A 15,692-nucleotide genomic window follows, 5' to 3' on the forward strand; every position below is an offset into this window, starting at 1 on the left:
GATCTATTAGGCTCTTCGACGATGCGATATCGAATCATCGATTTAGTAGCACAGTTGTTAGTTAATTACCTGTTTGGAATCTATGAATTGGGACAGGAGTTAATACATTTGTCAAAAAATTGGTCAGGGATGAGAGAGTTAATGCATTTTGGATGAGAAGTGGCATTGTATTTAAACTAAGGATTTGACAGCTACCACCTCTAGGAGCCTCCCACTTCCCATTCCTGCTACTAGTTTCAGAACAGAGCCTTAATTTATTTTCTAATGCCACAGTACCATCCCAAAAGCTGAGATTTTTTTTGTCCCAGTGCCAGTGCTTTCTCTACCAATAGGTGTTTTGCTGTCCTCTTAAATGACGCACTTTCACTATCACACCTAATATTATTTGCTATGTGTTTGTTGAAGTGGGGATGCCCAGTTTCTAAGTGAGTATTGTGATCTTCTTTTTGCCCAAGTAGATTTCTTTAGTGTGTGAGCTGGAGAAGCTTCCTTCTGCTAATGGTAGATTGCAATTTGTGGGTGTTCTATTTATTTATCTTTCTCTTCCATTGATCTCAATAGGTAAAATCACTTCCTCAGGTTCCATATGTTCTTTTTGGTTTGGTTATCTGCATGTAACTAAGAACTGGGAGCACGTTTGATCACAAACTAGGTGAAGTTGGTGGCCTGTATGAAATAATCTGGTGACCATATTGCTGTATAATCTTTTTTTTTGTTGCTCTTCTTACTGTATTGATTTGTTTTCACCTGTCTGATAGTGCATTCTTCTTTGATATGGTGACTCCCCCGCCCTCTCCTGTAGGAATAGACATCTGTTCATGTTTCTGTTTAGATGCTTGCTATTGATCAAATGATTCTTCACTCCTTTTGGCTTAAAAAGATTCAATCTTATGAAGGCTCTGTTGGGGTGCCTTACATTGAGATGAAACCACCATTTCCATGTGTTGCCAAAATATGGTTTTGACAAAATGTGGTGTTGAGGATGGGTTTGCCAAAAGCATCATCTTTCAAATGGTGTTGAAATGTGGTGTTCGCACCGCCAACTCCATCACCAATGCAGTATTTCAGCAACATCATTGCTCCCAAACAGCAAAGAGTGTGAGAGCACTGGGGGAAACCACAATACACCTCTGATTCAAGGCTCTCAAACAGAGTCTAATTTGCTTTCTTGATGCCCTGCACGTACTTCTGTTCTCTCATGGCGAACTGTGCTGGTGTTAGTGTGGTGAAACAGGATTCCTTGGAATAACTTCCACCTCTATTTTATACTATAGCGTCTGAAGCTGTTGCTGGCTTTGATGAAGAATATTATCCAACGTACATTGAGCCGCAAAGCACATATCTTTCACCAGTTCATGTTGTAACACCCCGATCTGGAACCTCAGAAGTTCGAGTTCAGTTGGTATTACTTCCCAGAGGGAAATAGTACAAAGTTTACACAGAGAGAAACGTAGCTAAAAAAAAACTTTTCATTTTATTTCATAATCAACTTTTACTTACAATGTTCATCATTCATAACAGAAGAAAAACAATTACATTATTTTCAATGATAAGGAAAGTAAAATATACCAATGCTCTGCTGAAGACGGAAAAAACTGCTCACAAGTGATTGATCTAATGCTTGGAACCTACAGTTGTAATTAAATAAAAATGAGAGTGAGTCTACAACCCAGTAAGGAATAATTATAAGTAAATAAACAATTAACTTACAACTGCAGTGAGCTCTAAGCTCCTAGTTTTAGTTTAGTTCTCGATACATCACAAAAGTTTGTATATTTTAATTACCCTCATTATTATTCTCAAATACTCTCTTTCACACAACTATCACTAGGTTGGCTATACCGGTAATAGTCATCTATGGGCATAGCAACCCTGTAGAACACTCAAATTCTACATATTGGCCAGACAATGAACCATACACTCCCAGTGGTCTTCGGACCACCAGGCACTGTAGTGAACCACCACGGGGACCTCACCGGTAGCTAGCCGGGAGGTCAAGCTCTCAATCTCGGCATGTTTCATGCTACATCCTAAACATGATGGTTATCAATCATCTAGGGTCCTCCAGATCAAGTGGATGAAGATTAAAAATACGTGATCCTGACTAATATAAAACTAGTAGATGTCTACTTTTATTCTTGTTTTTGGAAATTCAAGAGAAAACGATGGAAGTGCAATTCTGGTGAAATGACACATTAATAAAAAGATGTGAGGCTACGTGAATTTCTGCATTAAAAAAAAACACGAAGAAAACCTTTGTTGCCTTTTTTTTTAGTCAAGCTTCGAACTTGAGACCCCTTGGTTATGATAGGGCTAGCTATATCTCATTCAACCCTGTGTCTATACAAACCTTGTCATAAAAGGAAATAGAAGATTTCATGTATGCTCTAATCGCATAAGAAATTTAAACAGAAAGAAAAGATGAACACATAATTGCATCTACAAATTTCTCCCTCCCTTCCCCACTCCGCCTGTGCGCACCCACCTTGGATCATCCAATCAAATGATCAGATGGTAAAAGAAAACCTTATAATTGATGTGATTTACAAGGTTTGTTTGATAAAGGCATAAGTTTTGGATAATGTGATTACAATGTCAAAAAAGATTTTTAAGAACTATAAAGATAAAGTCCAAAATGTACCAAAATTTTATGGCTGAAAACATTATGATTTTACTTCAAAAAACAAGATGAAAGTTATGATCCCTAACAAACAAACTATGCAAAACCTGTCTATGGGTTTTGATTGAGTGAGAGAGGTGGTTGACCTGAGTGCACATTAGGGCACGCTTGAAAGCGCGTCCCGCGGGACGTGCGGAATGTTGTCCCTATCAAACAACAGATGAGCGGGTCAGTTTTTTTTCGTTCAAGGCAAGGGGAATGGTATTCAAAAAACAAAAAATTAAACAACAATCCTGCTGGATAGTGTCCTGGAAAAAACAACTATTTTGTTTGTCCTGGAGACATGTTTCATCCAAGCTTGGACAAACACTACAACACATCCTTAGAGTATGTTTGATGCACCGTTCCTAGCGGGATTCAGACGAAAATCTCGCTGGGAACAGCGATTTCCAACAAATGTTGGATGCGGCGGACGGTGTTTCGCGTGTCTGCTGCATCCATAATAGTATGTAATTTTTTATCCCTCTCTCCCCTCACCGCTTGTTTTTTACTCCTGCAACTGGTTTGTGTTTGATCGTAATTCAATGTAAATTTATGAAAATTGTTAACTGGGAGACTACACTATCTTCGAGTACGAAGAAGGCTCGTTTTAAAAGTATTTACCGTAGAATTGAGGTTCATTTTTTTATAAAAATCTTAATTTTTATTGAATGAATAAGTTTTTATGGTACCTATACTACCTTAAGTTAAAAAAATAGATGTTTTGAAGAAGTTCACAACAACAACAACAACTACTACGCCTTCATCCCAAAACAATTGGGGTCAGCGATATGAACCAACAAAGAAAATCATTCTGGGTCTTCCACATGAATCCTTCTCCTCCAATCATTTCTATCCAATGCCATGTCCTCAGTGAGGTTCAAAGCATTCATATCCTTTCTTATCATCTCCATCCAAGTCTTCCTAGGCCTACCCCGACCTTTTTTAACTAATATATTTTCTCATTTCTCCATCCTTCTAACTGGAGCATCATTAGGCCTTCGCCGAATATGTCCAAACCACCGTAAACGATTCCCTCTCATCTTATTTTCAATGGGTGCAACCCCTACCTTCTTATGTATCTTCTCGTTCTGAAACTTATCTTTTATTGTATTTCCGCACATCCATCTAAGCATACGCATCTCAGCTACACTCATTTTTTGAATATGGTGTCTCTTGGCAGCCCAACATTCTGTACCATATAGTAAAGGGGGCCTAATAGTCGTCCTATATAACTTTTCCTTCAACCGCAATGGCATTCTACGTTCGCACAACACTCCAGTTGCACTTTTCCATTTCATCCACCCAACCTTTATCCTATGATTTACATCTCCATCAATTTCTCCATACTTTTGAATAATAGATCCCAAATATTTGAAACAATCATCCACCTGTATTTCTTGCTCACCAAGCTTCACTACACTCCCATCACTACTTCGTTGTTTTAAAAAGTTCCAAAAGAGAAAATCTGAATGGTGGAGGAAATGGTGAGTGATCAGCTCTCTTTTTGTACGTAATTAATTGTAATTAGTTTGACGATGTAACTGAAGCAAATTGGTGTATAATTTGTTTATTTGATTCAGTTAAAATGCTTGTTATAATATAAGGAAAGGTAATTTTGCACCACCAATGTCTTTAAATTTGAACTAGGAGCACTGCTAAGTTTAAATGAAAATTACGAGCACTCACAACAAATGTTTTTGAAAAACGTCCTTTTCTTTTAAAATGACAAATACGTGTGCCATCGTTTGGTCATTTTGATTTATATGAACTGAGAGCATGATGAAGTATATGATTTCTAGTTGCGGCGAAAATTGTGATTTTGAGATCAGAAGAACAAAAGAATTGTGCTGGCTTTGCAGAGCTGGATAAAGAGTGAATTAACGTGGGCCCTGAACACCCTCACATTGCTTTCCTTCAAAGAGAAGGAGGATATCAGGAGGGATGCTACTCCTCTGGCAAAAAACTTGTTAAAACATACAGAATGGTGGACGGATCGGGTCATACAATCCAAATAAAGTAATTTGATCCATTATCTATGATTGTCCAAGTTGTCCGCACATCGTCATCAAACAACGGACATTTGGAACATAGCATTTGAGAACGGTCCAAACAAACATTGGACTTGGAACAGTTGTTACCGAACGAACAAAACCAATGTTCTGTTCCGTTCTCTTTGTTCATTTCGTCCAACCCTAGACAATCCATTGGTCAGTGCACAACACTTACCAATCTATCCACACACAGGTGTGTGTGCACGCGCGCATGCATGTGTGAACAATAGTACAACACAAATGCCTAATACAAAACAAAGAGTATTTATGCTCCAATCACCTCTATGAATTGTTTTGAGGATCATTGATCGACAACTTCTGATTTGCTGTTTTATTTTCTTTAAGCAGGAATTCTCGAGTATAAGCAGTACCCGGAAGATGAATTGGAATGGTATTAAAAAATATTAGGTCTATATGTAACTGGAATTCAAGAATCTGGATTCAAATCCAGTTGTGGACCCAGACAAAAGGAGCCAAACGTGTAATAAATTGGTTGAGATCCAGTCCCAGTGGTCGTCCTTCTAGTTTGTTAGATCGATGGCGATAGATTGCAACGGGGTTCGACTCAAGTCGATCTGGTCAAGACAAACAGTAACTTGACTCAAATAATCTTCACCTTGGTCTGAGTCAGTTTGAATTAGAATTGTGTCATTATCCTAATTGGATATCAGGTTCGATGTGGGTCAACTTTATAAACCTCTTATAAACCAGATTCGGCAACGTTTATTACTCAGACCATGTGAGTCTGACACGAATTAGCTAAGTTCACTACTTCAGTGGGTTTGAAGCCTACATTATTGGTCCGGTAGACAAGACCCAACCCTTCGACAGCACTACTGAAAATGCACCTTGCACTGAGTTCATGGATTCCAGTCAAGCTCTCTGTACCGATGCCAACTTGACCAGAACACAATGAGCCAAATACAAAAATGTGTTACAACTCGGGCTGGTTGAAACAAAAAGGGTAATGTATTGTAGCAAGTTATTAGTCCTCGATAACATATTTAAGGGTAGGGATGGCAGTGGACAGGGGGGAAACGGGGCCCCGCCCTGCCTCACCCCGTTTGGACCGAGGATGGAGGACATGAAATGGGGATGACCGAGGATGGAGGACATGAAACTGGGATGGAGGCAGGGATGAAGGTTAAAATCAAAACCCGTGCAGGGATGGACTTACGCTTTTCTCTGCCCCGTCCCTGATCCTTCTGTACTGATGGCAGTGGACCGAGGGAAAACGGGGCCCCACCCCGCCTCGCCCTGTTTGGACCAGGGATGGAGGTTAAAATCAAGACCCGCACAAGGATGGAGGCGAGGATGGAGGGCAGGATTTTGAGATGGGGCAGGGGTGGAGACCTTGTCCCCCATCCCCACCCGGGTCCACTGTCATCCCTATTTAGGGGTACAAATTCATGTTGGGTATCTGACTGAATCCAAATTCATTTAGTTGGATTCAGTAACATAAGCACTATCCAATTAATAATCGGACTTATTATAGATTATTACATCTAAATCTGAATACATGTAACTCATATCGATAGCTATTTAAGCTAGTTTGATCCGCATTTGGTTTTAGCTTTGCTCAACCAAATTCTAGTCCGGTTCCGAATCCGATTCAATAATTCTAGTCCGGCCCCTCAGTGCATGTTGCGCAAGTGTTTGTGAGATCCTTGGCAATATAACGCGCCTTCAGTTGCTCTTGAAGATGGCAGAATAGGCCAGTGATTTGGTACGGCACCATGAAGGCGGCATCGCTAACTGCAACTGATAAGTAGAATGTGAGACAGGAAGACCAAGAAGGGGTTGATCTTGAAGATGGCAGTCATCCCTGTGGGGAAGATTCTTTCTAGCTGCCATGGTTAAGTTTGAGTGATTCCATTGGTATTTTTCTCAGGGCAAACTTCAGCCATGAAGCAAGATAGCACTATACTCTTTAACACATCAAATTGTATCCCATGTCATTAGGATACTCTTTCCAATCCTAGATTGAAATTCACTCAACAACAGAAATTGAGGCGTTTGGGAGTGATTTTTTGTTTCATTTTCTGTATTTCTTTAGAAATTTGTGTGCAAGGGAGCTCTTGGGTAAATGGACATGCTTCCAAACATGACAAACTAAATCATGTATTTTTTTTTTCTGAACGAAAAATATGGAGACAAACTAAATCAAAAAACAGAAAGTAATTCATAGGATTCTAAACAATATGATGCTTTTTCACGTGATTTACGTTCACTGTGAAAATAAGGGTACGTTCGGGTGACTCAACTCGCATGGGATTTGTAATCAGAATATCATTCTGATTCCATTCCCCAGGGCAGGTTGCCGTGATTTCGAAACAGAATGGTTCGAAATCACAGACTGCCTGAAATCTCATGTTCGGAAGAACATGAGATTTCAGGCTTTTAGTTCTGTGGTAATGAACGTACTCCAAGTCCGAACATGAGATTTCAGGCTTTTAGTTCTGTGGTAATGAACGTACCCCAAGTCTACTTCCCAGACAAGTTCAGAAAGAAAAATTTTCGCATTATCCTACCTGCGGATTTTCCAGACATGAAAAGTTATTAAGGAGAAGGATCTCTGTGTTAAGCAATTCAAATGTCGAACCTCAAATCCCTTTTCAAATTCAAATGCCAAATATCAATTCCATTTTCAGGATTTTGAAATCCAATTTTTAGTGCCAAAAGACCACACAAAAGCTGGATCAAATTAACTGTATATAGTAATTTCAATCGATGATGGAGGGTGGGTGATGCTTGATTCTCAAGGTAGATTCCTATATGCAGGTTGGGCGCTAGGCTTAAGTTTAGATGTAAATATTGTCTTTGTATAGATCTGATAAACTGACAAGGATCTACCTAACCCCAGCTTGCCTACCTGGAAAAAAAAATTTGCCCTCCCTTACTCCTTGCAAGGGAGGCCTAAAATGCAACGACCACACACCATTTTAATGTAATAAGCACAGGCTGACCCTCCGGCCACCTAACAACTGAATGCCAAATCAGGTGGAGCCATAACCAACACTTGAAGCTTAAAAACTGATTACAGGCCCAACCATGTTGTTGCATCTTAAAACAATGATGCACTTTACAGAAAATAGTCATCCAACAGTTTGGATCTTTTGGAATTGAACTTTACCTCTGTTGCACATAACCCGTGAAGCACAGATATCCAAAGAAATAGTATAAGTATCTCAATACACTGATATCTTTTGTTCATACATGTATATACTTGGGGATCCAAGCTCCTTTGTGGCTCTTCGAGATTTACAAGCATAGACAACATATACAACGCATTTCTAGGATTAAAAACACTCTTTAGGAGCTTTACAGCATAACTCTAAGCAAAATTCAGGCTGACTGGATGCCTGTTCATTCATTGCATTGGCATCAGGCAAAAACTCAAAATATGTGGGCCGAGGTGTTGAGGGGCAACCGAGTGACTGTATGAGTTCTTCTATAGCCAAGACTCTGAACTTTGGAGGAGAGTTAAGAGAAACATTATCGACTCGATGCTCATAAATCTTACCATTCTTGTCAAGCTTATACTCAGAGGTCCCATCAAAGCGACCACGACTATCCCAAGGAACTCGAGGGACACCATGTACAGTCCACCGGATCATTACCACATTCTCAACGGGCTGCCATATGCTCAATATATCTACCCACAATGACCTGAAGAATATCCTCCCCTGCACACGGAGAGCCCAGAAGATCCTTTTATAGTTGTTTATGCCCCAAAATGTGTTGAGAGGATCTTTGAATACAATGTCCTTCCTACAAATGCAAAAGTGAAAAAGTTCAGAAACACTTTATTCTAGTTAAAAGTTGTGACTTCGCAGAAAAAGGCAACAGGAAGTCATCAATAACAGAAACCGTTAAAACAACTGGAAAAAAAAAACTGAATTACAAAACCTGAGAAAAGGAATTGAAAAATGAAGTTCCAGACCTGCACACCACTTTGTAAATAAAAGTCCCAGCTCTTGACAATTCTAATCTGATAAGTGATATCTATTTTAGTTGAAACTATAAAACAGAATAGCCTCAGCAGTTCAAAGATAGTAAAGCATGGGTCTGAACTTTGAAGCTTAGCACCAATTTCTTCCATGAAGTTTTTTTTTATTATGCTGAAAATCGATTTTCAGTGCACATCTTCTATTGATGAGATCACAGGCTGAAAAAGATCGTACAAGTAGAGATTTTTTTAAAGCTAGAAAAATGTGCTTAGATGAATGGTACCACCTATTCAAGTAAATAAGATCAATGATATCTGAACCACCCTTCAGTCAATCAAGCCGAAGAATGAGCTTGCCATCCAATCATGGAAGAATACAGGTCCTTGATGACAGGGAACTCCATCGATAAATATTTTCATTGACATGCACAATGCCAAGTAGATGCCTAAATATGGTTCTAACACCCACTATTGGACAAACGTCTTCACCAGCTATGTAAGTCCTTTTATATGTGAACTCAAAGCATGAAGATTAAAGCCAATATGAACTTCCAGAGAAAACGGAGAGTGAAAAAAAATGTAATCAGTACAAGAAATAAATATCAAATAGGACTTCCAAACATCTATTCTTTCTGGAAAACCTTCTTATGTTTTATTTTGAATAAGCTAGTTGAATCATGTTGTGTGCCACTTGTGACTAAAGAATCTAGTGCCCCAGCCAAATTGAGGCACACATTGGACAATTTGAAGACAGAGTCCATTTTCTACGTGGCAGCGCTGCATGCTTACTGCTGACCATCCATCTTAACATTTCTTGAGATGGACAACGGACCCATATCGAGAAATGCCAAGATGGATGGTTGTCAGGCAGGTCGCTGCATGTCCACAATGCAGAGTCTAATTTGATGTCATATATCATCAACCAGCATGGTTTTGTCGCAATGATGCTAATGGCTTTCACATTTCTCTAACAAAGTTCAGCTATCCAGCAAAGCTATTGTTGCAACTTTTGAGACAGTAAGAAAATTGTTGTCAACAGTTAACCCCAAATAGAAATACAAGAAGCTAAAACCTGTCTGCCAAGTCTCCTAAACGAGTAGCTGGAGTACATTTTTAAGGCCTTTAGCATGTTAGCATGCTCGTACTACTTTTTTTTTTCCATAATCGGACTACCCATGTTTTGCCATGATTAGCATACAGATCTCATCAAAAGACTAATGACATGATGTGTCCAAAAAACATAATCCTTTACATCATCATTATCAAGAAGTCGTTCCCAACTAGATGGGGTCCGCAAAACATAATATTTTATGCACCCCTGAAATGCATATGTTCAACTTTTCTAATTCAAACAACAAATATGGCAGTCAGTGACTATGCAATCAATCAATAATTTTTTGGCAATATTCTAATTCTAAAGCGCCAGTTCCTCGGAACAAGCACTACCTAAACCGGGATTACACCGAACCTCGATCACATATTCCACGCACAAAATTTTACGGACACCAATATCCTAGCTTAATTATGAGCTACATATCCCATGCACAAAATTCTACAGAGACTGCCAACCCCGTTTCACGCGGCTCTTCCAATATAAGCAAAAGCAAATAGAAAGAAACCAACATAGCAAACGCCTCAAAAGCTCCAAAATAATCTCAGAAACGAACAGAGTAAAGATTTTCCACAGAAAAAAAACATGGGTTTCAATCATCTGAAGCTTCAAAACACAAAACAGCAACCATTGAAATCCAATTGGCAGAATGAATCCCCGAACAGAAAACATATATACATATTTCCCATGAAAATTTCAAATATCAAAAGCACACACAGCTCAAAAACGAAGAAGAGGAAGAACATACACGCGATTGCGATCAATCAAGAATCAACAAAACGACCAAACTTCAAAAAAGGAAAAAAGGATAAAAAAAATCAAATAAGACTCGCACCTGTAGATATCGAAACTGGGCTCCTTGTAGAAAACGTCGAGAAGCTCCTCCCTCAGCGTCCGAATTGCGTAGCCCATGTTCACGTAGTAATCCCGCTTGTCGTCCTCCCCATCCTTCGTCTTCGACGCCACCGTGCCCGGAGGAACCGCGCCCATCGAGAAATGGGCATAGATCCACCCGCCCGACAAAATCTCCGGCCCCTTTCCCACTCCTTTCTCCGCGACGTTCCTCTCTGCGATCTCCGGCAGAGAAGAGATCGAATTCATCGATCCCATACATACCCTAACTTTCCGGCGGAAAGACTCGAAATTTCTCCCGTCGGAGCGATAGCCCTTGCAGAAGTGAGACGCCCAAATGCTGCCAAGTTTGGGGAAGGACGATCTGGAGACTCCCCCATTGAAGGAGGAGTGGAAGTTGGGGACGATATCCAAGGGAGGAGAACGAAACGCCATCTGCAGAAGGAGCGAAAACCCTAGTTTGGGGTTTCTGAACGGGGGAGGAAAACCCTAATTCGTACGGACATGGACTCCCCACCAACTCGATAAACACTGGAGCGAGGGAAAAGAAGCACGGGGAGAGAGGAAAGATATTCAAGAGCGTAAATTCCTCAGGAAAAAAGAAATTTAAGTAAAAGAAAAAAGAAAATCGTTTCCAGTATAATGGATCGGACCCAACTATATCCAGATTCGAACTTGGGAGAAGAGTGGTCTTGGATTAGGGTTGAAAATCGTTTGGGTTTGGTCTAACCTGTGATTCCAATCCAACACATTATTCTCCAAAATAATAAATCTCAAATAGAACGCGTGCTTTCGTGTAAGATTTAAACTTTATCTAATGGACTTAAGATTAAATCTAATGCAGGCTACAAAAAAGATAGTTCTTCAAACTCACCTCAAACATAAAAATATTTAAAAATAACTAAAGTAAAATTTATTATACACAAAAATAAAAAAATTAGCAATCAAGCAAAGATATATTAATAATTGATCACTCAAAACCCAAATTCTTTCTTTTTCCTATTTTCTATATATAGATAGAGTAATTCGTCCCTCCGAACACTTTATTGAGTGTACAAGCAATTAACAGTTTTAGTTTTTAATTAATATGAATCCACGTTTAGGTTTGTTGTTGTTTGTTTGCTAAAAAAATTGCTTTGGATCAAACTATTTCAACAAGAAAACCTGATTTTTTTTATTGCAAAATTTGGATATGAACAGTTGATTTTTAGTTTTTTTTACAAAATATGTATAAACATATAAATTATATAATTTAATACAGGATTTTTATTAAATAAGGTGCAGAAATCACATTTGTAGGGTGTGATTTCCAAAAAAAATGAAAAATGAAAAAAGTTTATCAACTTTTGAGCCAAACATTAGGCCTATCCACTAATCGGGTCTAGCAGGTCCAACTCAATTAGGTATGGAACCCATTTCATTAAGCTCGAAATGAGGTCGTATGGTGCCTGATCCAGAAAAGTATCAGCTCATCTCCGAACTGTTGGTATTATGAGTAGGGGTGTCAACGGGTCGGGTTTGGTTCGGACCCAGGTGGAACCAGACTTGGACAAGATTTTCAGGTATGGTATCGGATCCGGGTCTAATCGAGTCTACCATAAGAGAAACCATACCCGGACCCAATAAGAACTACATGGGCCAGACCCGGACCAAACCTGGTAAAATAATATTTTTATTATTTTTACATTGAAAATTTGTGGGTCTTAATCGGAATCCGGTCGGGCCCGGGTCTGATATAAAATTTCACAAACTATACCCAGATCCGTGTATTAATCGGACCTTCATGTCCGGACCTGGTTCTTAATCAGATCTTCTTATTTGTCACCATACCCGGACCCTATAGGGTTTGGTTCGGGTCTGGGTAAACCTGACCAGTTGACACCCCTAATTATGAGTGATGTAAAAGTTAAGCTTGTCTTCAACAAAGAAGGGTGTAAGCAATCGTCTTTGGATCGGATATCAGGCCAGGATTCCAGTCTGCTTAATCGGATTCGATAGATAAATGAATATCTGTTCAATCAACAGCCTTGAATTGAGTTTTTGATACTTTTAATCTGAATCTGAGTCCGACTCAAAGTCGGACAAAATCTTATGAACGTAAATGTATATCCAATCAGGGTATATACCTTGGTTAGATCCATATTCTGAAATAGGTTCCCTGCAACTAAGATAAAGTCTGATTTTGAATCCGATTTACATACAGCTATTACTGATCCAATTTTAGACCCAGCATGGACAAAGTGAGACTGATGCAGCAGCTAAGCCACATTTGGGATAGGGTGGGTACGTGCCCAATTAGGGATGGCAGTGGACCGGGGAGCGGGGGACAAGGTCTCCACCCTGGCCCCTTTCCAAAATCCAAACCCGGTCCACTGCCATCCCTATGCCCAATACTGATGTAGGGACCCCCCAAAAAAGGGTACCTAACTTAAAGCTTGGAATAAGGGCATTCAGTAAATTGGCCCCCCCCACCCCCCACCAAAGGTTGGAATTGGGTTACAAACCTGGGCGGATGAGCTCGGAATGAATTAATACCAGATTCTTGACTTTTGTATTACTAAATATTAAGGTAAACCTCCGATATAGGACTAAAGTTTTAATGACTTGCACCTTCCTTCCTCAGAAAAATTTCATTTAGGGGTCAGCCTTATGCCCTTAATCTTAAAATAAGGTCATACCGACCCTAAAAATATTTTCTCCCTCATTCGTTCTTGTTAAATGATGTGATAAGAAGGTGAATTTGAAAAACAAGCCTCAATTAGAAGACATCGAAATTTTATCTAAATTTTTCTCACTAAATTCTCCTTCACCATTTTTTGTTTTTAAAATTCGGATTATACATTTTTTTCTTGTGCTATGAGGTACAAACGCCTTGTAAAAGGATGCGGATCAGGTCATTCGTGGAGTGAGTTTCTTACTCATTCGACGATCCTGACTTCCCACCCAAGCAAAAGGTGACCTTGTCACGCCGTTGCGTTTAATTAAAAAAAAACAATAAAAAGGGAAACAAATGAAATATAAAAGAAAAATCTCTCTCTCTCTCTCTCTCTCTCTCTCTCTCTCTCTCTATATATATATATATATATATATATATATATATTATTGATAGGGTTCTCCCAAAGCACCTACTCCCACCTAATAAGAAGCTTCAATTCTTTTAAAAATTTTGAACATTTGTTGTTGATCAAACCTTATAGATACGATATACGTGGAAAATAAGTTTTGAATTATGTCGTTACATCATACATGCAGGTTTTTTAAGATATTCAAAATTGATGACTCACAATTAATGTACCGAAATTTTATGACTTAAAAAATCTTATTTTTACATAAAAAAACATGATTCTTATCAAATAAACTATGTTGAATAATCTTGCCAATTGGTCTTCCTTGCACTGAAATGTGTGTGGCAATGCCTTGAAGACCAACAAAAACTTCTTGCAAAATTTGGGTAAGTTGGCACCATGTCACCATTGACATGATGTGAATGTCAAGTCCATTGTGCTGATTCAGTTAGGGTTAGATATCGTCTACTTTGGGTCGTGCCCAAAACCGAACTGAGCCATGAGAAAAAAAAAAACAGGGGAAAGAAACTCGACTGGATAATGAGATGAGCAACTCATCATGAACTCAAGCTTGGTTTTAGCCTCAAAGAACTGTGCTCGAAGAGGTTGATATTAGGTTCGTTTAGCAGCTAAAGTACTATGAGTAAGGCTGGTCTCAGGTTGGTGAATCCCATCCTTTATGAATGGAGAGAGAGAGAGAGAGAGAGAGAGAGAGAGAGAGAGAGAGAGAGAGAGAGAGAGAGAGAGATGATGACGATGATGATGATGATGACAATGGTCATTGTTAAAAATGTGGTAAAAATGCCAAATTCCATTAAGGGTGACATTTTTCTCTTAAATTTGAAAAATGGTCATCACTTTCCCAATTTCTTGATTCGGGCTGCAGGTTTTTTTCTGAAAACAGCCAAATGGAGACCTAAAATTAACGTCGAGGATCTTGGGAAACATGATTCTTTTGTTTTTTTCTATATTAACTTTGGAGTTGAAAAATACTTGTTTACCATCATAGAAAAAAAAGGAAGGAAAGTATTTTTCTAACTTGAAGATATTATTGTCATTTTTTAATTTAGTTGAGATTTAACCAGAGTTGGTTAATGGCATGAGTAGGCCTTTGTTTGGCAGTTTTGAAAAAATAGAGTCTCGTATCAGGAAATACAGAAATGTGAAGCTCGTTTTTGGGATTAGGAGAAAAAGGTTGTCTCTTAAATGATTTTATTTTTTTGAAAAATAAAAGTTTAGTCCCATATCTAAGAGTTTGCAAAATATCTAATGCTACAAAAGTCAAGAATCTTCTGTCAATCATCGCCGAGCTCAGCAACGTGAGCTTGTAACCCAAGTGGGGGCACATAAGATGGTAGGACCGCATGTTGGTCAGGTTTGGTGAGGTGGGGGTACACTTTATGGTCTGCCCTGTTCCAAGCTTTGAGTTGGTATGGCCTACCTGGTCGAAAGGTTGGAGTGGGCTCTTCCTTAGAGTGGAGGGGAATGCGTGAGGCTGGTTTCACAGAGCAACGAGCACCTCCCGCTCTTGGCAGTGGAAGGATAACAGATCATTGCTCTCCTTCCTCGCTTGCCGAGCCAGGCCCTTCTATGTGTGAACTACCATCTTTTTATTTTTGGATCTCTCTATAAGAAAACTAAGCCACTCACCTAAATGCAAAGCTCCAAACCATTTTGACATGGATCAGTTATAGCTGCATGTTTGTAAATATTTTAAGCCAAATTTGAGGCTGATCATTAGTTGGATATTACTTCATCCTGACAAAATAGCCCGAATTTGGCATGATATCCAACCCAAACCCAGAATCTCTTACGCCATTATTTGTTCAAGACTGTACGTGTAAACTTTTCCAACACTCTCAATAATCACAAAATGTAAACGGTTCAGGGATGAGCTAATACCTACCTGCATCAGGCAACAACTAACTTAATTAATTTGACAAAATCCACCTTCTTAAAAATAATTTTGGACTTGTGGGTGAACTGATCAGGTCATATTGTA

At 39.1% G+C, this 15,692-nt stretch overlaps 1 protein-coding gene and 1 non-coding gene across 2 annotated transcripts; one reads left to right on the forward strand and one right to left on the reverse strand.

Moving 5' to 3' along the window:
• Positions 1-7,849: 7,849 nt before the first annotated feature.
• LOC149843766 (DUF2358 family protein (DUF2358)) lies at positions 7,850-11,189 on the reverse strand. Its single transcript, XM_090000056.1, has 2 exons — positions 10,609-11,189; positions 7,850-8,484 (listed from the first exon to the last, which is right to left on the reverse strand). Exons 1-2 carry the CDS (start codon positions 11,058-11,060, stop codon positions 8,013-8,015), a joined length of 924 nt encoding a protein of 307 aa, XP_089856182.1. The 5' UTR covers positions 11,061-11,189; the 3' UTR covers positions 7,850-8,012.
• A 3,805-nt stretch (positions 11,190-14,994) lies between these two features.
• LOC149843767 (signal recognition particle RNA) lies at positions 14,995-15,300 on the forward strand. Its single transcript, XR_016431241.1, has one exon.
• Positions 15,301-15,692: the final 392 nt, after the last annotated feature.

Source organism: Nuphar pumila, chromosome 3 (genome assembly GCF_984573655.1).
Source record: "Nuphar pumila chromosome 3, dmNupPumi1.hap1.1, whole genome shotgun sequence".
In the NCBI taxonomy this organism is placed as follows: Eukaryota; Viridiplantae; Streptophyta; class Magnoliopsida; order Nymphaeales; family Nymphaeaceae; genus Nuphar; species Nuphar pumila.

Coding starts and splice junctions, on each gene's coding strand:
- LOC149843766 (XM_090000056.1), bottom strand. CDS start 11,060: ATGGCGTTTCGTTCTCCTCCCTTGGATATCGTCCCCAACTTCCACTCC. Junction 8,485..10,608: donor CCCAGTTTCGATATCTACAG/GTGCGAGTCTTA, acceptor TTGCATTTGTAG/GAAGGACATTGTATTCAAAG.